Source organism: Crinia signifera, chromosome 2 (assembly GCF_055691185.1).
Source record: "Crinia signifera chromosome 2, ASM5569118v1, whole genome shotgun sequence".
NCBI lineage: Eukaryota > Metazoa > Chordata > Amphibia > Anura > Myobatrachidae > Crinia > Crinia signifera.
In genome coordinates this window covers 317,401,339-317,426,335 of record NC_139218.1, presented here as the reverse complement: position 1 = coordinate 317,426,335, position 24,997 = coordinate 317,401,339, and the positions used below count along the sequence as shown (strand labels likewise).

The 24,997-nt window shown below is 45.0% G+C and overlaps 1 protein-coding gene across 4 annotated transcripts in view; it reads right to left on the bottom strand.

The window, feature by feature from the left end:
* Positions 1-12,805: 12,805 nt before the first annotated feature.
* Positions 12,806-24,997, bottom strand: part of CACNB3 (calcium voltage-gated channel auxiliary subunit beta 3) — a 170,854-nt gene continuing 158,662 nt past the window's right edge. For 3 of the 4 annotated variants that reach the window (XM_083169062.1, XM_083169061.1, XM_083169064.1), the window contains exon 13: positions 12,806-21,268. In XM_083169062.1, the coding sequence (XP_083025188.1) occupies positions 20,954-21,268 (315 nt within the window). In that variant the 3' untranslated portion in view covers positions 12,806-20,953. The remainder of the gene's footprint in view (positions 21,269-24,997) is intronic. The other variant, XM_083169063.1, reaches the window with a different exon arrangement.

The following is a 24,997-nucleotide window of genomic DNA, read 5'->3' as shown; positions in this document are numbered from 1 at the left end:
CTATGTTTGGGCTGCCGGACTCACACGGACCCCTGTTGGATGGGGACAAGGAGAATGTGGATAGCAGTTGTGGGTTGGCGCCCCTTAGTGAGACCTTTGGTAATTAGATCTGTATAGCCTTTAGTCAGAATTCCAAACACATGAAAGTAAAGTCCAAGATTCGTATAAATTTATTAAAATGTCTCTGGTTCCACACTACAATGGTGGTTAGATCAGACCATAAAAAGTTCAGTGGTATAGTTCATAACAGCACTATAGAGGATCCCAGCGCGTCAGGATTTCTGAAATTGCTCAATAGTGAACTTACTCACTATTGAGCAATTTCAGAAATCCTGAAACATTGACATAGAATGCCAGCTGATCCAGAGCACTTCATTCCCTACAGATCTAAGGCGGTCCCTGAATGAGAGTGTCCACCAAACAAAGTTAATCGGAGCAGTCCTAATTGATATATCAAGTGTTTATCCAAACGGATCCTATACCTGTAGGTATATGTTCATGTGAATTGTTATTCAATATAATACCACACCTTTTTTAATGAATTATTAAAACTGGATTTGAATTATTATTTAATTATTATCAAACAGAACTATCCCCAAAAGGTGAACAGAGTTTTGGACGGATTAGCGGGGTGAATACCCTAGAACCCTTAAACCCCAAGGTAAAGGCTATAGATCATAAATAAACCTCATCCCCAGTAAAGGGTACAATCATAACAGTATACTTATGTATATATATTTTTTATTTTTTCGTACATATACCCACAGCTATTCAATCATTTGCACATATACGGACTTAATAAATGATCTGTACCGATTGAAATATTGAGAAATCAAGCCCCAAAGTAAAAAAGTGAGTGTACATCTGGATTGATTGAATATTAATGGTATAAACACCCCAATGTAAATGATAATTTGTAAGGAATCCCTCCCTTTATAAACCCTCTACCTATAGTTAATTCCAACTATCAGAGTGTTCTCTAAAGAAATGACACGTCTTTTTATCAGGTACCTTTGAATTTTTAAGGACCTAGTGTTCAACATCCAGTCGGAGACACCCTTACCAAGAAAACTGTGGAAATTGTCCCTATGCTTTTTGGTATGTCAAACCTCTAAACCTCTAAACCTCTTGGAACCAGAACTCTTGCGTTTTTTTCTTCTCATCACCTGTTTCTCCATCTTCCCGTTAAATAACAAATGGTCAATTGATTTATTCTGACAATTTTTGCCTACAAAATTGTAAAAATGTTTTTTAAAGAAGTAAAGTCCCTCTATTTTTTAAGTTGTTATTAAAACAGTAGATGTATAAATTGTTATGTAAGATGTTAAACTGTGAATATAAGTATGTTTATGGCGAACCCCTGATGAAGTCCCGTGTGCGGGCGAAACGCGCTGGGATCCTCTATAGTGCTGTTATGAACTATACCACTAAACTTTTTATGGTCTGATCTAACCACCATTGTAGTGTGGAACCAGAGACATTTTAATAAATTTATACGAATCTTGGACTTTACTTTCATGTGTTTGGAATTCTGACTAAAGGCTATACAGATCTAATTACCAAAGGTCTCACTAAGGGGCGCCAACCCACAACTGCTATCCATATATATATATATATATATATATATATATATATATAAACAGTAGACTCCCCGGCAAACCACTAACAATAGGGGCGTCTGAATTTAGCATCTACTACTTTGACGCTATAGCGTCTAAGTACAGCGCCGGCAAACTGCTCATTTAGATGTTTAGCATCTAAATTTAGATGCTCCGCAAACCGCTAACAAGGGTGCATCTAAATTTAGACCCTTACAGCGTCTAAATTTTAGTCGGGTATAGGGATACATAGGGGAGCAGTGTGCAAAACACTATTAAACCTGTTAACAATGACACATGTCGACGTAACAGCTGTCGATCTTGTTTATTCCACTATCCATGCCTGCCCAAAGTGTGGTGAGGGGACGCGGTACGCGTCCTACCGACCTTTTCATACCCCCACTATCCACATCGGCGTGGAGTTGATTTTATATGGTGTGGCGAGCGCAAAGCGTGGCGAGGGGATGCGGAATACATGTGAAGTTATCCGCGTCCCCTCGCCATGCTTCGGGCTTGCTGCGCTCACCATACTATATAATATCAACTCCACGCTGACGTGGATAGTAGGGGTATGACAAGGTCGGAAGGACGCGTACCGCGTCCCCTTGTGGGGTTTGCTGCGCTTGCCACGCTTCGGGCTGGCGTGGATAGTGGGGTGTTTCAGGAACACATTTACACCTGCCATATCATACACCTGAGACAGTAATGACGACATGTGTTAACTGGTTTTTAGTGAATAATAAAGAAGATGAATGAAGAAAAAATGATTAAATAACAATGCAATTAATTTGAAGAAGAAAAAAAGACACAATTTTTTTTAGAAAGGTCATTCTTAAAAAACTGCAGCACCATAATCAGCAGTTGAAGACGACGCAGCAGCTGAAGTCGACGCTGTTGCCTCTGGCTCTGCCGCATCAACTTTGTCTGCCTGGGGGAGCAGGGTCTGTGCGTGCACGATGCGCAGGAAGGGGTTTTCTGCACCAACTGTCTTTCTCCAAATAAACTCCTGCAGGTACGAGTCCAGTTGATGTCACGCAGTGCCCCTTTGGCGCTTATTGTGCCACTTACAGGATCCCCACAGCCTTTCTATATTTTGAGTGTGAACCCCGCTGTCCGGATCCACAAAGTGGTACCGGTGGTTCACTCTGGCGTGGTGGTACCCAGCGTGCTCCAGCTGCTCTGTCTGGTATGCCCTCCAGCAGTCAGAATATATCGTGGTCCCGGGCTTCACGTGCCTTTCAATGGCAGCCATGAGGGTGCTGGCATCACGCCTCTCAACAGCTGTCAGAAAACACTCTCTCCGGTCTCTCTGGAGATGCCCCCGTAAACCCAGCATGCGGCCAACGTTGCTCTTGCGCTTGACGAACAGGCTTTAGTCAACCTCAACTATGGTGCCAGGCCCGCCAATTTGCTGGTGAGGCTGTGACAGGAGGTCGATGGTGCAGGCCTCCCGCATTAAATTACTCTACTGGACAGTGGTTGCCTGGGATATGGAGAGATGGCGCTGGCAAAACTTGATGCTGGTCATATCCTCTGCCCAGCAGAATACAAATCGTATGAGGGTGACAAAGGTCAGGTGGCACCCTCTGAACCACTGTGCTGCCCTCAGACTGACCTTTTTGGCAGAGCTGCGAAAATGGCAGCGCCACATACGCTCCCTCACACTGAGCCTCATTGGGTGTCCATCGGGGCAGGTATGGATCTTGGGTAGGACATTGTGGCCCTGTAAAAAAGCCACCGCCTCCTCCTCAGTCTGAGGCAGATTAAAGATGGTCAGCTTCTCCATGACTCACGGAATCAAACAGCTGACTGACTACGCTACCTGCGTACCGCTGAATCTACTAGCTGCCTGACTACGCAACAGTTGACTGACTACACTAACTGCGTATTGCTCAATCTACCAGCTGACTGACTTAGCCGCGAGAACTAGACGCTGTTTCTGACAGGGACGCTAATTCTGACTACGATGACTACGCTAGAACTTTAACGCTAGAAGCTTTTCAGTAAATACGATGACTACGCTAGTCGTGAAAACTGTACTGCCTATGCTGACTACACTACCCTACTTCTGACTGACTATGCACTACTTGTTTACGGATGCTGATAACGTAGATTACAGAAGTAAGGCAGCTGGCGAGCTGCCAGGATTCAAACAGGCGCTACGCTGATAACGTAGCTTAGAGAAGTAAGTCAGTTTGGCAAGCTGCCAAGATTCAAACACAGAGTGGCGCGCGCTGCCGCCATGAAACTAAACTAGTACCATAAAAATATATAGTAGTTAGAGGATTGGCGCTCCACAATACAATAAACAATTGCAGCCGGTGCCCTCACAAAAAATAGATACATTCAATGAATTTAGGTGTGGCACTCATGACTTATTCAATATTTTGACTAATTTGAATTTTGGCTCATTCTGTGTTATATAATGTGACTTTTGTATAATTTCCTGTGCCATAATGTGAATTTTAACTCATTCTGTGTAGCATCATGTGTAAGGGGCAATTATAAGGGGGTCTACTATTGAGTTGCATAATGTGTATAAAGGGTATTTCCTCTTTGACCACTGCATATATGCCCTCCTATGTGCTAAACATGCCCCCAAAATGCTGTGGTCACACCCCCTCCAGGTGGGCCCGGGGAAGTTGTATAGGGGCACAGGATTTCTCTTGGCAGCCCTGGTTGCAAGAGCTTGGTAACTACTGGTTCAGCGTAATGTGAATAGGAGGCACTACTGTGTGGTGTAATGTAAATAGGATTGGGCTGAAAAACATATCCAAAATACGACCCTATCTCACACAAGACACTACTAAATCTCTTATCCATGCACTCAATATATCCCGCATTGATTATTGAAATAGTCTCCTAACTGGTATTCCCAAAAACAGACTCTCGCCACTGCAATCCATTTGAAATGCTGCTGCTAGGCTGATCCTCCTAGCAAGACGCTCATTATCTGCTGATCCGCTCTGCCAGTCCCTCCATTGGTCGCCTGTATTTTACCGTATTCAATATAAGATACTTATACTCACATATAAAGCTATTAACCATACTGCACCAGCATATATCTACTTACTTATCACAAAATATCTCCCATCCCAACCACTCCGCTCTGCACAAGATCTGCGTCTCTCTTCTGTACGGATCACTAGCTCCCATTCACTATTACATGACTTTCATTGGGTCGCCCCCACCCTATAGAATGCCCTTCCACGCACAATAACTCTCTACTAACCTCCAAACTTTCAAGTCTTCCCTGAAAACTCACCTCTTCAGGCAAGCCTATCATATTTAAGTACCACACACATAACCCTCTGAGGCACTTATGTATTATATAGCTTTCCTTCTGGACCTGCTATGCTATTACTGGTGCCTGCCCTCGTGTTTCCCTCCTATAGATTGTAAGCTTGCAGCAGGGCTCTCCTACCTCCAAGTCTGTCTGTTGTTACCCAGTTTGTTTTATCACTGTCTACCATTGTAAAGCGCAACGGAATCTGCTGCGCTATATAAGAAACTAAATAAATAAAATTGTGCTACTGTGTGGCGTAATTTGAAAAGTGAGTACTATTGTGTGGCCACACCCCTTTCTTGTGAGACCACACCTCTCTTTTGCAGTACACCTTTGGCTCTTTCTGTCCCTTTCTATAGTATGGGATTGGGCCAAACACCCTATCTGATATAGAAATTTCATGGCACGCAATGAATTAGCTTAATGGACTCTATTTAGTGCTACCCCAAAACTTGGCTGTACCCTGTGCTCATCATTAGCCACAATTACAGCCATCTGTTAGCGCTTCTAGTACTGAGACAGCTGACCGAATTTTGTGGTGCAAAAACGCACTGCTTGTATCGTTTTCTCCATAAATCCAATGTTCTCTGATAACCAAGAAATATTTAATTAAAATCATAACATTGCTTGGAAATGCCAAACAAAGTTTATTGCACTTATCATGACCTTTAGCACAGCACAGGAGCGGTTCCAATTCTTCTAAGTACATTCCATTCTACCTGGGCAAAGCAGCAGATTCAGCAGCTCACGTTGTACCACTGTGAGATGCTAAATAGGATATTTTTCATTTCAAGGTGCGGGAGCTGCCTTGTTAATTAAATGTGCTCCAATAAATGGCATGGTAAGAGCAAGTGTCTGGGGGGAAGCTTATCTGATATGTGTGATCACACTAGTACAATGTACACACCAAGAAATGCTGCGTGATTGCTAGGCCTCAGCAATTTTCATGTGTATACAGTACACACTTTTATTTTTCCTGCATTTTTTCTTGTGGGTATAAGTAGACCATAACCTAATGACCATTTCATAACTAGAGCTGATTCAGGTAAAAAAAAATCTGACGTTTCGGTCTGATCCTGCTGTGCTGGAATCCATCAGCCTGCATACTGCATTTTCTGGAGCAAGACTGCCTTAACCTTTGTCCTAACATGGTAACCTTCTGTAAATTCGTTAGAGAGACTTTGGTGGACAGATTAAGCATAAAATCGTAAGGCGTTTCACATTTATTACTGAGTCCCTGTTATACAGCCTTTGATATAATGTACATTAATTCCAAGTAGTGCATTTGCATTTTCTGTATGGTGGAAAGAACTAGGGACAGTATAGAAATGATAAATCACTGGGATATATTGTCCTATGCTCATTCAGTCTTCACACCGTAGAGATGCTAATATGAGCTGCTACTTTGCTGCAGCATCATACTTGCCTTCTATGGAAAACTAGAATCAGGGAGATTGCAGTAGTAGGATGTGTTATGTGTGTCATAGAGGAGGCGTGTCACACTTTACCCCTAAGGGACATGTCTACCTTAAATGCATGTTGTTGCGAAATATCTCCATATAACATTGGTAAAAAAATATTTTGAGAAGTTTTGCAAGTATTGATACACGTGAGTGACGGTTTTTGTCTATGGGCTGCAGCATCTCCAGGTAACATCTGCCACTGTGCTCTCCTAAGTGAAGCTAGATGCAGTCTGTGAGACTGTACTGGCTTCACTGTGACTGGCAGTGACTTCTTATTGGAAGTCCACCCTGCCAGTCACCCAAGGCAGTCCCATTGGGAAGTTTTCCTTCCCTCTGTGATGCCTCGATGGCTGCTTCGTCTGCAGGCCATAGAATTCGGTACCGAGGCTGATACTGCGCTTGCACATCTGCACTGTACAGGCGCTGGGACTGGTATAGTAACTCGACATTTGGTATTCAATGTTCTGGCTGTTGAGTGACAGAAAGTCCATAGATCGGCGAAAACAACCGTGGATTGTTGAAAAACATACGTGAATTCGACAATCCGCCGCCGTTTCTGACAAACTGAAGCAGCCCATAGAAGCTTGGGGCCAGCACATGCGCAGAACTGAGGACGATACTGCACATGCGCCGCGACCGCGATGAGTACCAGTGTTGGTGGCAGGGACCAGCAGCGGAGGGGAGGGGGTTTAGCATCGCAGCAGCCCCCCTCCTACATGGAGGTAGGAGCCGCCACTGATTGATACTGATTGATGTGACCCGACATGGGCAGCAATGTCAGCATCACTGGATGGCAGAGTTACTGTACTGTAGAGATGACAATGCAGTGTAATGAGTATGGCGGGCTGTCTGCAAGGGGTGTGGCCACATGTCAGCAAACAAAACAGGCATCACATATGTATGTCGACCCACCAGGAATCTCTCGTAAGAGCCCTATGGGGAATCCTTCCCTTTTCCTGGTGTATTAAATGTTATTTTATTGTGAACACTGACTGTCTGCAACTTTTAGGTATTACCTACATTTACTGGATGTGCAGTATTCCATATCATTATAGCATTAGCCAAATCATTATGGACACCAGATACTCTAATTAATCAAATGTGTTTGACTATAGAAAGAGTACTAGCAAAAATTTGGGTACTTGTGTATTTTGGCGGCGCCCCCGATCTCCATCGCGCAATGTTTTAATCGCATCGCATCGCATGCCATGCACCCGATGGCATGCGATGCGATTTTTGCCCCCTATGCGATGAAAGGGTGCTTTTAAGCACCGTAATGGGTGCTTACAATGTTAAATGAACCCCCCCCCCCGCCACCCTCCCACTATAAACCTGAACCCGAAGCGTGGCGAGCGCGGCGAGCCCGCGAGGGGCGGCGGTACGCGTCATCCGACCTTTTCATGCCCCCACTATCCACGTCGGCGTGGAGAATAGAAAGTGTGGCGACTGCAGCGAGCCACCAAGCCCGAAGCGTGGCGAGCGCAGCGAGCCCCGCGAGGGGACGCGGATACCTTCACAGGTATCGGGGTCCCCTCGCGGCCTTCACAGGTATCCGCTGCGCTCGCCACGCTTCGGGCTCGGTGGCTCGCTGCGCTCGACACACTTTCTATTCTCAACTCCACGCCGACGTGGATAGTGGGGGTGTGAAAAGGTCGGAGGACGCGTACCGCCGCCCCTCGCGGGCTCGCTGCGCTCGCCACGCTTAGGGTTCGCGTTTATAGTGGGGGGGGGGGGGGGTGGCGGGGGTGTGCATTTAACATTGTAAGCACCCATTAGGGTGCTTATACAATGTTTAATCGCATCACATCGCATTGTATGGCATTGTATGCCATATACAATGTCATACAATTTTAAAATTGTATGGCATTGTACAATATCGCGCGATATCGCGTCCCATCGCATGCCTTATGGTATGCGATGGGCGCCACTATAATACACATGTACCAAAATTTGCTAGCAGCAGCATGCTATGGATGAGTGCCCACCAACACAAATAAATCCCTGTGTGATTATGTCCTTCTGTCTCTCTCTCCTGTCAGAGGTTCCCACAAAGGAGGGATGAGGGTTGTCAGCAGGGACTTCTGAGAAGCTACAGAAAACAGGGATTTTTGTAAGAATTTACCGTTTGAATCCCTTTCTCTGATTCTATCCTGGTGACACAGCTTAATCTTGGGATGTAGGAGGGGTCCAATGGAGCCAGGCACCTATGCTAAACTTTCAGAGAGGCAGGCTCCTCCCTTCCGCATCCTCAGTTCAACTTCCAGAGCACACTAGGATACATTAACTCAGCCTGCACATATTATATGCACAATCAATTTTGTTAACATAACCATTACAACATGACAATACATGAAACAGTATTACTTACTCCTTAAGGGAGTTAATTACTTAATGGAGGGATCGCTGTGTCACCAGGATCACTGTGTCACTAGGATCACTGTGTCACCAGGATCACTGTGTCACCAGGATATAATCAGAGAAAGGGATTGGAACGGTAAGTTCTTACAAAAATCCCTTTTTCTCTTTCATCTATCCTGGTGACACAGCTTGACCTTAGGACATTCAAGAGCCGGTCCTTTGGGAGGGTACGCTCAGGTCTGCAGTTCTTCTTACTGCTTGCCCAAATGATGCGTCCTGCGACGCAAACTCATGGAACCTGTAAAATTTGTTGAAAGTTTGAACAGATGACCAAGTGGCCGCCCTGCAGACTTGTTCAGCCGTAGCTCCATGGCGCACCGCCCCAGGAGGCAGCAACCAACCTGGTGGTATAAGCGTTTATCCTGTTTAAGCACAGTGCAAAATGTCAGGCGACAGTACCAAGTCAATGTATGCCAGAGTACTTATCTGTCTGCCGGGGACCCTTATCTGGTCAGCGGGGGTAGCAAGGCCCAGGAGAAATCAATCACTCTGTCAGGAATTTCCCTTCAGCTCCGCACAGCAAGTGCTTCCAAAGGCGCCAAAAACAGAGTGCAGGAAGAGACCAAAAGTCCCTGCTACAGCCGGGTCCGTGGCTCTTTGGCGCCATCTACCTCCTGTCAGCCACTCCTGACTTGTGCTTTCTCCTCTTCCTAGTGCCTCCCCTTGGCTGGCGATCACTTAAAATCGCCCATCCTCCGGACAGGCTGCAACCTCCAAGTAAACCTGTAAACCCGGTCAAGATGGCGGCCGCCATCGCGGAGGTACCCGTCACCCACAATCTCCACCTGCAGGGAGCCGGCTCCGGGATCCCCCGGGCCCAGGGCGCTTCTCTGTAAGGAAGCTGAAAAGCGCAGTGCAGAGAAACCAGACAGTGTCTCTCTGCACACAGGGTGCTGACAGGATGCACTTCTCTAAGCCCCTGCTGCGCTGTCAGTGTGAGTAATTTCCTAGAATCCTCACACTGTGCCTACCTAACTAAAGGCAGTATTCAATGTGAATACTCGGCTTGTGCAGCGAAATCGCCATGTTCCGGAGGGCTGGAGCCTTCGCTGCCAGCCCTCCCTGTCACCGTATTCAATGCCGCAGGGGCTCGCTTAACCGTCGCAGGGGGACGGCGGCAGGCAGGGAGATGGAAGTCTCCCTGCCTGCCCCAGAATGTATGTGGGGGGGGGGGGGGTTAGGGCAGTGAATATATGAATATCTAATGAGCGTCTCTCTGCCCCCTGCTGGCTGTTGTGTGTAAAAAAAAAAAAATGCAAGGCAGCAGGAGATTTATGACTGAAACAAGAGCCTCCTGCAGGGTTACTAAAGGTAGGCTACTATGTCAGGGTTGCCGACCCTCCCGCGGGAGTCTCCCACGTTTTGGCTCTAACTCCCGGTCTCACGAGAATAGAGGGGATTCTCCCGGTTTTTAAGGTTTACAGGGGAAACCTGTAACTGCACTAGGCAGTGATTGCCGGGGTTGGGCTCTTAAACGCGACGTCATGATGTCGCGCTGTCCTGTTTAATGCCGGCCACTGTGGGGCTTTGTGGGTAGCGCTGTCCGCAGCCGCTACACACTAACTATGCAGCAGCGGCGGGCAGGCAAGTTCACATCGCAGCACGGTGACGGAGAGCGGGAGAAGCGGCAGAGATTGGTGACCGCACTGCGGTATAAGAACTACACAGCGGCAGGCAGCAGGTAAGATTGACTGGCTGCTTATTTATGTCCCTCTGCTGCCCGCTGATATTTTAGAAGGGATCCCCCTCCAGGCCTTCATGCTACGGCAGCAGCGCAGTTTCATAAAACCTCTCCCCTGCCTGCCCCCTCTTCTGCTTCATAAACATTTTTTTCTCCCCACCGCCTTAAACATTTTTGGGGGAAGCAGTGGGGAGGGGGATAATTTTTTATGTAGCTGCAGCAGCGTGGTGGCCTGGAGGGGGGAGAGGACTGTAGCATTTCCTTGCTCCTATTGACAAAGTTTGTATTACAGCTAAGGACATATCGTTTCTCAGGAGAGCATGGCCAAATATCGTATGGTAAACTAGATACGCCAATAAGTGTCCCTAGACATGCCCATAGGTGTCATTAGACATACCTCCCAACAGTCCCGATTTTATCGGGACAGTCCCGATTGTCAGGGCCTGTCCCGCTGTCCCACCCACGGGCGGCAGTGTCCCGCGGTGTGGGGGGGCTGTTGGGAGTCCCCCCTGTCAGCTGCTAAGCAGCGGGGAATAAACGCTGTGCGCATGCGCACAGCATCTATTCCCGCAGCCAGGGGGCTGGGGGCATGGCTAGAGGCTCACAGAGCCTCTGGGTCATGCCCCCATAGTGGCAAAATGGGGGCGTGGCCTCGCGGGGGGAGAGCCGCGAGTATAGGCCACGCCCCCGAAAATTTCGGCGTGCAGCAGCGTCCCGACTGCTGAACTGCCGAAGTTGGGAGGTATGCATTAGATATGCCCTTTGGTTGGGACATGACACACCCCCTCAGAATCTTAAATCTCCCTGAAACTGCTTTTCAAAAGTAGGCAACCCTGTACTACGTGCAGCATACCATATAGAGTTGTTGAGAATATTTATATTCTTGGTATGCTAATGTACTTCATATAGCACTTTACTTTGTTTATGTGATTGTAGTGATTTGTCATACAACACATTTCAGAAGTAGGAGTCTGAAATCTTTTACTTGGATATGGGAAAATAATTTAAACAAAAAAGTCAGTAACTTCCAAGCAGAGGTGACTGTTGGAAAACACACAAGGTGAAGGTGCATTTAGTATAAGAGCTAATAAGGTGTTCTGCATAAAACGGTAAAATTGCAGCGAATTCCCATGGTTTTGGCAAATTTGTGGCTATTTTCACCCATGCCAATTTCCCCTGGATGCGCTGGCAGCAGGAGATTTATCTATTGAAGATGTTTTCTGAGCATGCGTGCAGTGTGAGTTGCGCTATGCACGTCTGTACTCCTCTCCAAACACCTGCACGTGAAAAGTTAGAATCAGATTAAAATAAGGGGAATTAATTTAACCGTGTAAGAGGCGCTAAAGCTGATAGCATAGAAGTGTCATTTCTTACTATAGGTGTGCACACTAAAATATCCTCTTATGTTTTCATTTTTTGTGGCAACAGGAAAATAATGCAGTTTGAATCTTGAAACCAGACACTAGGTGGCAGTAGCAAACAGCTGGGATGAACTGCAATTGATGGCATTTTGGACTCACATGGGTAAATGAACTAAGGGGGTTTCAATCTGTGCCTATATATCCCGACAGGGGAAATATCAGCACTCACCTATTCAATGCTGCTGTTAACGACAGCATTAAACGGTGTCAGATCTGACTTTTTAAAAATGTCGGATCTGTTTTGTCGGATTATCAAATTCACGTCCGTTTTTCAACAAACCGCGGTTATTTTCGCCGATCTACAGACTTTCAGTCATTCCACAGCCGGAACATTGTATTCCAACTGTTGAGTTACTATCGGATCAAACAAAAATGGCCGGGATTCCGACTGTCGGTGCGTCCTGGGCCATATTGAATACCCCAATAAAGCTTCTAAAAAAACAGGGTGATTTTGCCTATAGCAGCCAATCGGGATGGAGTCAATTTGCCGGCGGTCGGGATCCCGGCAGTCGGAATCCCGACACTGGAATCCCGACCGCCGAAATCCCGAAACTTTCTCCCTCCGTGGGTGTCCACGACACCCATAGAGGGAGAATAAAATAGTGTGCCGAGCGTAGCGAGGCACCGGGCCCGCTGCGTGGCGAGCACAGCGAGCCCGCAAGGGGGGGCGCTCCACGTCCCCCCCATGTCGGGATTTCGACCGCCGGCATTACATACCGGATCCAGCCAATCAGATTCTGTCTAGAATTTCACCGTTGCATCCTAGAAATCGTAGACAGAATCTGATTGGTTGCTATGGGCAAAATCACCTTTTTTAATTTTTAGAAGCTTTAGTACCTTTACCCAACAGTAACTTTTTACAGATCACGTAATACAGAAGGTGATAAACGGTAAACCCTCAGTTCCTGTAATAATACACATTTCATCCTCCAAAGAAATAAGTTTAACAACATTATATATTTTTCATTTCCATTTGTTTAGAAAACCAGAAACATCTTACAATGAATTGTAGAAAAGAAAATGCTTTCTCCAAAAAAGTGACGGTAAACAGATATCCACTATTTACAGATAGAACATTAGAGATAAGGTGTTAATGAGCAGGTTCTTGCTTATCTTACGTGCAGGCTCTGATACATAATAAGTGCAACATTTAGTTCTGTCTCACAATGTGCAAACTGATCAAAACATTCAAACATGCCATACGAAGGGTAGCGTTCTACAATGGTAGAAAGGATGACTGAAAAGCCAATGGCAGAGGTGTATAGGTCAAGTTAAGTGGACCTTTTATCTACAATTTACAGATCATTGAATTCACTAGAAATTAGTAGTAAATAAACTGAGTTCTCATGAGCATCATTTCAGAGCTACTGTATGTCCACAGGAAGTAGATTATAGGCTGTCACAGAGCTGAACACAAGTCAGTTATACACATGTCATTTGAATGTGTTTGTGCTGTGAACACCCCAGACCTGAGCGCAAGCAGTTGTGGGTGAGCTGTCCACCACATGTACATTCATCATGCAGACACTGATGAAATGTTGACATGATTGAATGTATATATATATGGTCCTTGGTGGCCCAGCATTAACGTATCTGCTGCACTCACTGGAAGAGTGGCTTACATGACCAGTGCGTTACTTTCGGCTCAGACCCTGTGATCCTCCATTCTTCCAGTAGGCATCCCTTCCCTGTTCTTAACCCTTCATCTAGTGCCTAACCCTTACCCCACCTCACAGCCTAACTCTAACCACCCTTAGTGCCTACCCTCCCATCCCACAGCCTAACTCACTATTCCATTCCCACAGCCTAACCCTCCCATCCCAGAGCCTAACTCACCATAACATTCCCACAGCCTAACTGTCTTATCCCACAGTAGAACTCACCAATCTTAGAGCCTAACCCTCCCATCCCAAAGCCTAACTCACCAATCTGAGAGCCTAACCCTTCCATCCCACAGCCTAACCCTCTCATCTTACAGCCTAAACCACCCAACCCTAGGTCTAACCCTCCCATCCCACAACCTAACCCACTAATGTCACAGCCTAACCCACCCAACCCACGACCTAACCCTCCCATCCCAAAGCCTAACCCTCCCATCCCAAAGCCTAACTCTCCCATCCCAGAGCCTAACCCTCCCATCCCAAAGCCTAACTCACCAATCTGAGAGCCTAACCCTTCCATCCCACAGCCTAACCCTCTCATCTTACAGCCTAACCGACCCAACCCTAGGTCTAACCCTACCATCCCACAACCTAACCCACCAATGTCACAGCCTAACCCACCCAACCCACAACCTAACCCTCCCATCCCACAGCCTAACCCACCCATCCCACAGCTTAACCCACCAATGTCACAGCATAGCCCTCCCATACCTCAAACTAAACCTCACATCCCACAGCCTAACCCACCCATCTAACAGCCTAACCTAACCCTCCCATTCCACAGCCTAACCATCCCATCCCATGGCCTAACCCTCCCATTCTCACAGCCTAACCCTCCCATTCTCACAGCCTAACCCTCCCATCCCACTGCCTAACCCTATTGTTGACATTCTAACAATTTTGACATTTCACAATGTTGTGGCATCATTCAGCACTGAATACATAATCCCATACATAATTATGCCTCTTTTCACAGGCATTTGGACCAAGGATGGTACTGTTGCATAAATGCACTAATTAGAAAGGGTATCAGAATGGATACAACACATTTAGGTTCACGTACACAATGCAGGTGCAAATACTGATGACTTGCGTTCAACTCTGCGTTGGTGACGATGCGTGCGCTTTAATATTAGCTCATTGATCTCTGCCAATGCCTTTTTATGACTGAATTAGTGTTAATTGTTCTATGTTGCTGTGTTTTTTTGCCTGTGGTACATGGACAGCAAAGAACATCACTATACAAATAAAACATGCTTTAACAAGAAAATAAACACTTTTTTTTTTTTTTTTGCACATTAGTAGCACTCTGATTGGTCCAGCATGGCGAGCAAGTGCTCTATTAATGGTTATGTTGTGCAGAATATTCTGTCCATGTTTATCCTGCACTTAACTGCTTTGTCTATAAATGTCTTGTGTATATATCTCTATCTAGTGATTTGTGATACATGACATAAGGGCTGCTCATAGTCCAAGCACAAGCATTCATTGAGCCATAATGTAATCATGAGAAGGATCTGGCGAGAAGATGGAAGGAAGAGAAAGGTGAGCAGAACGAAGCATCTGTTTGACGTCAGTGAATAGTTACATGGAAGCAGAGCTGTGTATAGGCCGAGAGACCCCAAGGCTACAGGATTTTCTACAGAATACAGAACTGATGCATGAATGGACACAGGGAATTAGCTGAACTACATACATCATATAGACCATATTGCAGTTACACATTCCACTCTAGTGCATATATACCCTCCACTAGACTGTAATGGTATCAGGAAGACTAGCTGTTCAGTTGTTTCACATGCAAACGTTTTAGAATGGTCCTACAATACTGGCATCACAATAATGGCTTCTATGTACTGGATTTGTAAAAGACACTGGGCCAAATATATTAAGCCTTACCAAGTGATAAAGTGGAGAGTAATAAAGGACCAGCCAAACAGCTCCTACCTGTCATTTCCCAAACATAACCTGTAATGAGGCAGTTAGGAGCTGATTGGCTGGTCATTGATCACTCTCCACTTTATAACTTGTTAAGGCTTAATGCATTTCGCCCACTGTGTTCTCCAATGGTTTTGGAACATTTTGTCCCAATTATAACAAAGGTGATTGGTAAGCACACATAAGTCTGCACTATTATTTACTACCACTAGCCCTAGACTAGGCCAACCAGTGGCTCTGCAGCTGTTGTGAAATTACACATCCCAGCATGCACTGCCACAGGTTTATCATGATCTAATAGAAAAACATTATATGGCATGCTTGGACATGTAGTTTTGCAACAGCGCAAGAGCCACAGGTTGGCCTTATCCTCACCTATATTTTGTATAAAGATAATATATATATATATATATATATATATATATATATTTAGTACTCCCTTTCTTTTCCTGTGCAAATTATGCTAATTAAAGCTGAGTCTAGTAAACTTATGGCTAAAGTAATCTGTTCGTAAAATTAATATACATGTAAATCCCTGTAATTTCTATGTGTATTTATGGTACGTAGAGGGGTTGCCAGCTTTCAATACAGAACCATAGACAGATCCGCGGAAGGGGTACGCTGGCCTGTGGCATTATTATCCATGCAGAAATTCCTGCTTCAAACAGCATGTCCCACTTTCACCACCTGAATGCCCCTCTGTTGCCCCATGTATGTCACCATGTGTGTGTCCCTGCGTCATGCCCCTTTTAGTGAGACCATCATGCTTGCCTTAGGCGTGTGCAAATGTACCTATTAACACTACACCCCCCCCCCCCCCATTTTCTTTTGGATCCGCCCATGTACAGAACTCCAGCTTTAGAGCTTTCTAACAGAGGTTGACCTCTTCCCCCCAAAGCTTGCCCAGTCTAGATATAATCAGGGGAGCTGAGAAAGGAGGGTTGCACATTAGAAGGAGTGGCCAGGCATCTCCCCACACGTCCCCTAGTATACTTAGGGCCTGATTCAGATGTTACACAATTAAAGTTTTATGTAGTGGAGCTATTGTGTTCTGTGCATACATGTCAGTCGTACTGCACATGTGCTAACATGGTCTTGTGACAGTGGCTGCCGATAGGGTTTATCCACAAAGTGATTGACAGCCAGGGATTGTTTTGTGGGATGTGACAGTAGAGTAGCTGTGCAAATGTGCCATAACCATGTCTGAGGCATATCTCCCTTCCAGCAGCCATGTTGCTTTGATGTTCGTCCAATGGTTGCGTGTTTGTATGCAAGCGGTGGTGCAGTGATGATTCCAGCAGAAGAATCAGTACAAATCCTGGGGCCTATGACAACTGCATATTTTTGCACAGCCGCTGTGTACAAATTCACAGGCCTTGATGGGATATGTGTACGTCTCTGAATCAGGCCCTGAGACTTGTGATTTGTCATAGCAGTCCTGGATGAAGAGCCTTATTAAGATTTCAACGTAAACCTGATTGTTTTTGTACAGATCCAATGGTTGTTGATCTTTGCATGTGCAGAATGGGTCTAGCAATATCATTGGTAGCCTTGACATGATTGGCATGCTTCATCTTATGAAGGCCGACCAGTGCCTAAAAACATAGCTAATCTCAACCAATAGACACGATGGTGATCCGATGACACTTCAATTCTCCCTAATGCTAACAGGAGGAATCTATCCCTTACAGAAGCCTGCTGCTGCATTACAATTTTAATAACACAGAATTGCACAGCCGCTTGCAGCTGTACAATTCCTTATGAACATGAATTGGGCCCATAATGTCACAAAAATACCACTACCAACTGTAAAAATGTTATATCATTCCTCATCCATCCGATGTTCACTGTCAGTAGCAGATCAGCGTGCCATAAAGGGCTTGGTGGGGCTGTATTGGCAAAACTGGTTACAGTTTGGAGGTTAGTATTTTGCATGAGTCTAAAGGCCCCCATGCACCAGAACGAGATTGGACCCAACTGTCCAATCTCGACTGGTCATGTGATGCATTGTGCGCACAATTGCATGATGTGCGGTCCCATGGGTCGTGAGGTTGGCCCCTAGATGAGACGTGCCGCTAGTCTCATCCATTGGCTCTCATTACAGTTGAACAAGAGACAGCACCTATGATTGTTCATTCAACCGACCTGCATAGAACCTGGTCCTATGCAGGTCGTCCTGATGTATGGCCAGCTTAAGGGGTAGATTCAACCAATCATATTATAGGTATCATTTTTCCATTGCATTCAAGAAAATTATAGAATCTGCTATAGGAAGTTTTTGTTTTAGAAGCATTAGCAGCTCTACCCCTATATCTTAAGTCAGGCATTTGGATACTCATTGTAGGCCCAGGGCATAGAAATGCCATGGAGTCCCTACCCACCCATTCACAGGATTACATGTAAACAAAAAGATATCTTACCCCTCCCTAGTCTTGCATCTCTCCACATGCTTCCATACAGTGAATGGTTATCCACACTTTGATTGGTGGATAACACCAGCTGTCCACCAATCAGCCTTCCACTGTCTGGCTGCAGGCAGCTAGAGAATGTTGTACTCTGAGTGGTGTATACAGTACAATTACGCCAGCCATCCACCAATTGACATGCTGACAGGCAATTACGACTGTATCTGTCAGCAAGTGTGGGAGAATGGTAGAGAATGCTGTCTTTGCCTTCTGATTGTGTGTAACTCCCAATCAGAGAGGCCAGGCAGTATTCTCTACCTGACTCCCAAGAAGCTCCAGAAGCCCCCGGCCCAGCCCACCTCTACTTGAAAGCACATAGAACCAGTGTGCCAATTCATAAAGATGGACCCTGGTTAAGTATAAGTTTTCCAAAATGTGGAACAACCAACATATCAGGGAGTGCTCAAATTAGTTTGCATGGGGCAAGATCAGCATCATAGTCTTGTTTATCCCATGTTTACATCAAGAATGCTGGGAGGTGCGGAGTTCCATGACCAATACACAAGCAGCTAGCAGCTGGGGTCTGTATACCTGTCCCCAGGACCCCATATAAAAGGACCATCTGCAAAGTATGACTTTGGCATGAGAAGTGAAATATGGCAGGATAATATCAATACATAGGGAAGTATGTAATTCCCGCTGCTATTTCCGACAGGGGAAATAGCAGTGGGCGCCTATTCAATGCTGTCTTGGCCAACCGCATTGAAGAGGCAGATCGTCAGAACAGGCCTGACTCTAAAAGCTGTCGGGCCCGTTTTGTCGTTAGCAGCTGAGAATTGTTGCGATCACGGCCGAATCTCGACAATGTTTACTCCGACACGCCCTCTTTTCGCCAATCACCAAGCGGGACATTGAATCCCACCTGGCAATATGCTGTGGAGCAAACCGAAAAACGGGCCAGGGTCACGGCTGTCGGGACGGATCGATAGTTGTGACCCGGGATTGCATACAGATTGCATCTGATCTCTTTATGAAGGATTAAATATGGCTTCCTATAATCATATGAAATATGGCCCTTGAGGCCTTGTATCTAGACTGGGACAGTGCATTATTTAAACAAGTGCTGCACTGACATGGGAATAGATGTATATCAGAAGTCAACATTGTTATTACTTATACAGATCGCTCTGCTTCCACTCATATCTTTAACCTTTGTAAATGTACTGGATTATGTAATCATAATGAATACATACTGTAATACAGCAACACAACTAATATGAGCATTAATCATACAGTGAGATAACAGTTCATTTAATGCCCAGTTCTGTGTTGTATCTCTGCTGCCTTCATGTCAGTTCACAAACCATTAAGAGACTAACAATATCATGTACTGTGATGTGTTGCTAATTACTGTATGATAGTAGTGCCAGGCATGAGGGAGCTCAGTCATTTGTCACTGATCCAGCCTTCTGGTGTCCTGTGAGCAAGCTGCATCTTTCCTCCCCATCTAGCTGATCCTTACTGCTGCCAATCATGAACAATCAGCTGCACTAAAGCAGGTTGTCTAGAACTCCTTCCTAGACACCTATTCTGGTATCTGATGCCATACTTCTACACACAGGTCCTTGTCAGCCCATATTACAGGAGTAAGCAGGGATGTTCCCAAGACATGACTGAAGCTAGGGGGTTTAAATGGCTTTGAACAAATTAAAGATCTTTTTAAATTGTGTCCATATTAAAATACTCTCTTCAACCAACAACATATCGTTATGCATTTGTGTTACATATAAGGCTATACGACTCATCTTAAAAGGATATATGTATGTATGGAGATTATTCACTGCAGTGAGCTCTTTATATTGATCACATATAATATCCATCAGTCAGTTTGTATAAAGATTACGTTCAGACGTGCAGTGTGGTCATGGCACATAACATGCTACTACTGGCACCTCACATCCTGCTGCCATTCCTACCAATATCTGAGGCTCTACCTATCAGCCATCTACATATCATTGCATTATACTTAACTCTGCCCACATCTGAATAGGTATTTGTGTAACATGCCAACAGTGGATGCAGGAAGGTAATGAGAACTATCGGGGTATCGCTGCTTTGCGGCAGTCTGTGATCCTGCGGCTAATCTGCGGTGTGCTTCCTATACACAACAGCACTGTAAGTGCAGGCTGCCATTCTGTTTACAGTACAGTAACATTGGTTCTACTTCACTGACTTTTAGCTGTCCTCCATGCAAACAAAGGCAGCCGGGTACCTACTTTCCTTTATGTGAACAAAAAAGAACCTTCTGAGGCAAGCTGGGCATGTTTTTTTTTTTATTTTAATGGAGCCTTCTCCCCAAATGTGCAATTTGTGTTGTTTTCGGGGTACTGACTGGCTAACAAACAGACCCACAGGTATGTTGTAACATGTTTGTTGTAAACAAGGTCTGAGTGACACTTTTGAACGTGATGGATAATATTTTATGGCAATACAAGCCAAGACAAGATGCGGAGCTGTAACCTTATCTTGGGGTAAGTTCACTGCCCCAAGCAACCTGGAATAGAAGGAGGGATCAAGGAATGAGTCCATCCCTCCATCAGAAGCTCCTTCTTACCTTGGGGAAACAGTGCTGGGAATCCAGCATGTAGACCTTTCCATGGTCTATTGTGTAAACCTACTGGATATTTGTATGTGTTACACTGGCTTAGGTAAACTTTTTAAAATAAATGTCGTAACACCGACAGGATGAGGTCTAAGATACGCAGATTTTGTGAATATTTAAGATTAGTTCCCTGTTTTCAGCACTACGCTACCTCTATCTGTATGCCACAGACACGGTTTGTGTCTTGGTTCTGCCTTCTGACTCATTGCAAGCAGGTGAACTACTCCTAATTCAGCCCTTCTGCCAGGATGTTTTGAAGGCAGGAGATACCAAGCAAATGGCATTTTCTCTGTAGTGCATTCTTGCCGCTTGGTGCTACCCTGGAATTTACACTTGGTGGCTGTGCCTCATGGCATGCACTGCCATGCAGGAATAGTGTGGGAATGTGTGCTAAAACGGGTGTGTGCAGTGGGATCCCGTTCAATAGCTGTCTTTGGGCCAGGGACGATTGCGCTGCCAGTTCCTGTCGTTGTGGTTCTGCTCAGAGTCACGTTCCAGAAGCCGGTCCTGTGAGTCATGGCCATTGGTGTTGTGCAGTCCACTGTTGTGGTGTCGATGAGGTTGGTACAGATCCTGGTAGGCATCGGAGTACTCGTCCTCCATGTGGCGGGAACTCCTCTGGGAAGAGGCCGTCCAGGTCTTACGGGAGGTCTCGCTTGCTTCGTCTGACTGCATTAAGCTGTCACGCTCTATGGGAGAGTGTTCATTGGCGCGATCTGTTAGTAGTTGCTGGTTCTGTTGATAAGATCAAAGAGAGAGAGACATAAGAAACAAGTTGGTCCAATACATAATACTTATATAACACAAACAGTGTTATCCCAGAATAATTGTCACTATGGACTAGGGTGAAATCACAGGGTTGCTGTACAACATGCAATATTGTAGAATATAATAGTGTGCTGTAACATTGTACTTACAATGGGAGAAGCTAAATGTAATGCAACTTATGACTTATTTAGTCAATAAATGAGTGTTATTGTACGGTATAATTAATGGTTTTACATTAACTTGATATAGTGTTACAATAGACTTCTGGATGGGAGCGCTGGCCACCACCGGCAGATTATTATAAGGTAACCTAGAATGGTAACTAGGGGACAGTAATGTGTCTGAATTTATCCTATCCAAGGTGCAGATGTACAGTACTAACATGCATGTAACGTTTCGGGTCCTGCTTCTCCTGCAATATCATGGAGAAGTGGCCACCCATATCACCCTAATGTATTATGCAGCCCACTGCCGATGAGAGCTACACATTGCAACTGTGCATGCACCGGCACTCTCTCCCCCTGGCCGGCTCATTGGGAATGCAAAAGATGTAACTATTATCACTATTATCGCGAGATCTCATGTGCAGACCAAAGCCGGCAGCAGAAGTGGACACAGCAGCTTTTACTGGGGATGGATGCCTGACAGGCATTCATACATCGCCTGTGCCGCAAACACCAGTGAGGCTTCAAGGCAACAGCAGCGCCGAGTGGTAAGCGGCAGCTGCCCCTAGCGCACGTCAAGTGCGCAATTAATACATCCACCAAAACAAAAAAGAAGATCGTTTACAAGCATTAGTGCAGCATATGCACTTAACGCTGGTTCATACATCCCCCCCTATATTCAGTAGTGGCCACAACAGGAGATACATTTGGCCTTCTGGGGTACTCACTGTATATTTTATTGAGAGGTGAGCAGTTCAGATTTGCTCTGTACTTTTTCGATAAAAGTAGCAGAAGTTCGGATTTATCTTATTGGCAAAACATGTGAGCTAGATAGCCGATAAGATGGCGTTTTCAGATCCGAACATAGCCAAGTAAATCCGAACCTGCACATCTGTAATTTTAATAACCTTATTGAAATGTTATTGCTGTGTATTACATGTGCAACTAATACTTGTCAATCAGATCTCTTGGAAATACACATGGGCCCTTACTCAGATCTGAGTTCAGTACAAATTTGTTCTCAAATGGACAAAACCATGTGCGCTGCAGGTGGGGTAGATGTAACATGAAAGTTACATTTGGGTGGGGTGTGTTCAAACTGAAATCTAAATTGCAGTGTAAAAATAGTGCAGCCAGTATTTACCCTGCACAGAAACAAAATAACTCACACAAATCTAATTATATCTGCATGTTACATCTGCCCCACCTGCAGTGCACATGGTTTTGCCCATTTTGAGAACAAATTTGTACTGCGATCAGATCTGAGTAAGGACCGTTATCTCTTCCTCCCTTCCCACGGAGGTCTGAGTTGTTTATGTTGGTCACAATGCTTACAGAGGGTGCCAGGGAGCCAGTATTATGGACAGTAATGCTTCCGTACATTATAAAATGTAGATTGGGGTAACTTGGAATGTTGGCATTTGATGGCAACTACTATATGTATTTTGGTAGCATAAAGCAGCACCTAGTGGTACAAAACATCATAGTGCCACACCTCCCAACTGTCCCGCTAAACGTGGGAACGTCCGCGTCTATTCGCGGCCTAAAACGGGGGTGCGGCATAATTTGCATAAGCTGCACCCTTATTTACAGTGCCACCCCCCTCCGCGCGAATGTCACTATTCTACTATTGATAAAGTTGGGAGGTATGTAGTGCAGTCTATGATACTGAACGGTATAAGAAATTAACAAAGCCTGGGGGCCAAATGCACTAAGCTTCAGAAGTGATAAAATGGAGAGTGATAGACAACTAACCAATCAGCTCCTACCTGACACAAACAAACACAGTCTGTGACATAACAGGTAGGAGCTGATTGGCTGGCTGTTTATCACTCTCCATTTTATCACTTTTGAAGCTTAGTGCATCTGGTCCCCTATCCGGATCACCACACTCCGCTAAATCCCCGAACAGCTGCTATTTATATAGAATGTACTGGACACTTTTGAATAATTATCCAGTTTAGTTTGCTCAGAACCAAACTAAGGTTTTTGCATCTGCCATATGTGAGAGCCAGATTTGAACGGAACTACTTAACCCTTTGAGTGCCAAGGGAATTTCTCAAAATAGGTGTGAAAATTGCCAAGAAAAACCCTTTGAGTGCCAACATTGTGGTGAGTGAGCCTCAAAATATCTGTTAAAAATGCCAGCGTCACTCACAGCACCTGTTTTTTTTTGGGGTGCAATATTTAACTAAACTTCAATGAATTGACTTGGCTGTATTTTATTAATACTAAAGAACAGTCACTGGGAGCGATGCTGGTATATTTAGCGTATATTTTGAGGATTGCTCACAGCAAGGCTTAAGAATATCCGGCCTTGCTGGGCAATGTCCCCACTGTAACCAGCAGCTATCCCATTCTAACCACCGTGTTATCAACACGTTTTAGCTTTTTAAAACTTGTTGTGTTTGCTCAATGGTGCTGCACACAATCAGCTCCTGTCATGTGTTTGAAAAATAACAGTTAGGAGCGGATTGGTTGGAGCACCATTTATACTGTGCAAAGAGTTTTAAATAGCTTAAATTCATTAATAAATGGACCCCATAGTTTTTAGAAGGTGTGCCCATAAAATAGAGTGTGAAAAAACACTTTTATTATATTAAATCTTCTGTATGTGCCTATTACCTCCTATTTGCTATTATAGTGTTGCTAAAATGTAGTAAGTCCTACGGCTCCATTCAAGTTGCATGAAAAATATCTAGCCGTATCTGTACTAATAACCATTGGTTTCTGGTAGTGCCATCACAAAGAAATGCAAGGCCTGAGGTTAATGGGAAGTAAGATTCCTAACGCCACATAGATGCTTTGTACATGTGGATAGAGGTGCTAAAGTTTAATTGTGCAAAATATTCATATTTTTATAGTGGGAAGACTGTTGAATTACATTAACTTACAAACAGGAATTGTCAATACTATGTTCCCATGTTCCCTAGTAAACACAACAAAATAACATATATTGGACATACAGAATATGAAAAGACAGGGGAAAGCATCCTGCCCTTGCTGAGCCGTGCCAAAAAGAAATGCAGAAGTGCCCAGATCATGCATAGCGGTGCCTACCACTGTAACCTAGGACTAACACTCTAATCCGAGTTATATACAGCACTGTATATACTATATAGTATGTAGCAGTGGTCAAATGAAGCCGAGTAATACAGAACGATGTCCAAATCCTACCATCCATTACCCTGACTATAACTAGTCCGCACTCACACCCAGCAGCACCTAGTTCATACTAAGAAGCACCCATGCAGAGGTGTCACTAGGGGTGCCGCCTAAATGCTGTCTCCTTCACAGTGACAGGGAGCCGGGTGCTATATTGTGACATTCTCCAACAGCACTCGTGTCATAGGGCATATGTACTAAGCCTTGGAGAGATATATAGTTGAGAGACATAAGGTACCAGCCAACTTGCCCAAAACTGTCGTGTTTGATGTATGAAGCAATGAAAAGAGTGGAGAAGTAAGCCAGGGGAGATGTTGCCCATGGCAACCAATTAGCTTTAAGATAACATATATCCAAGTAGCATCAG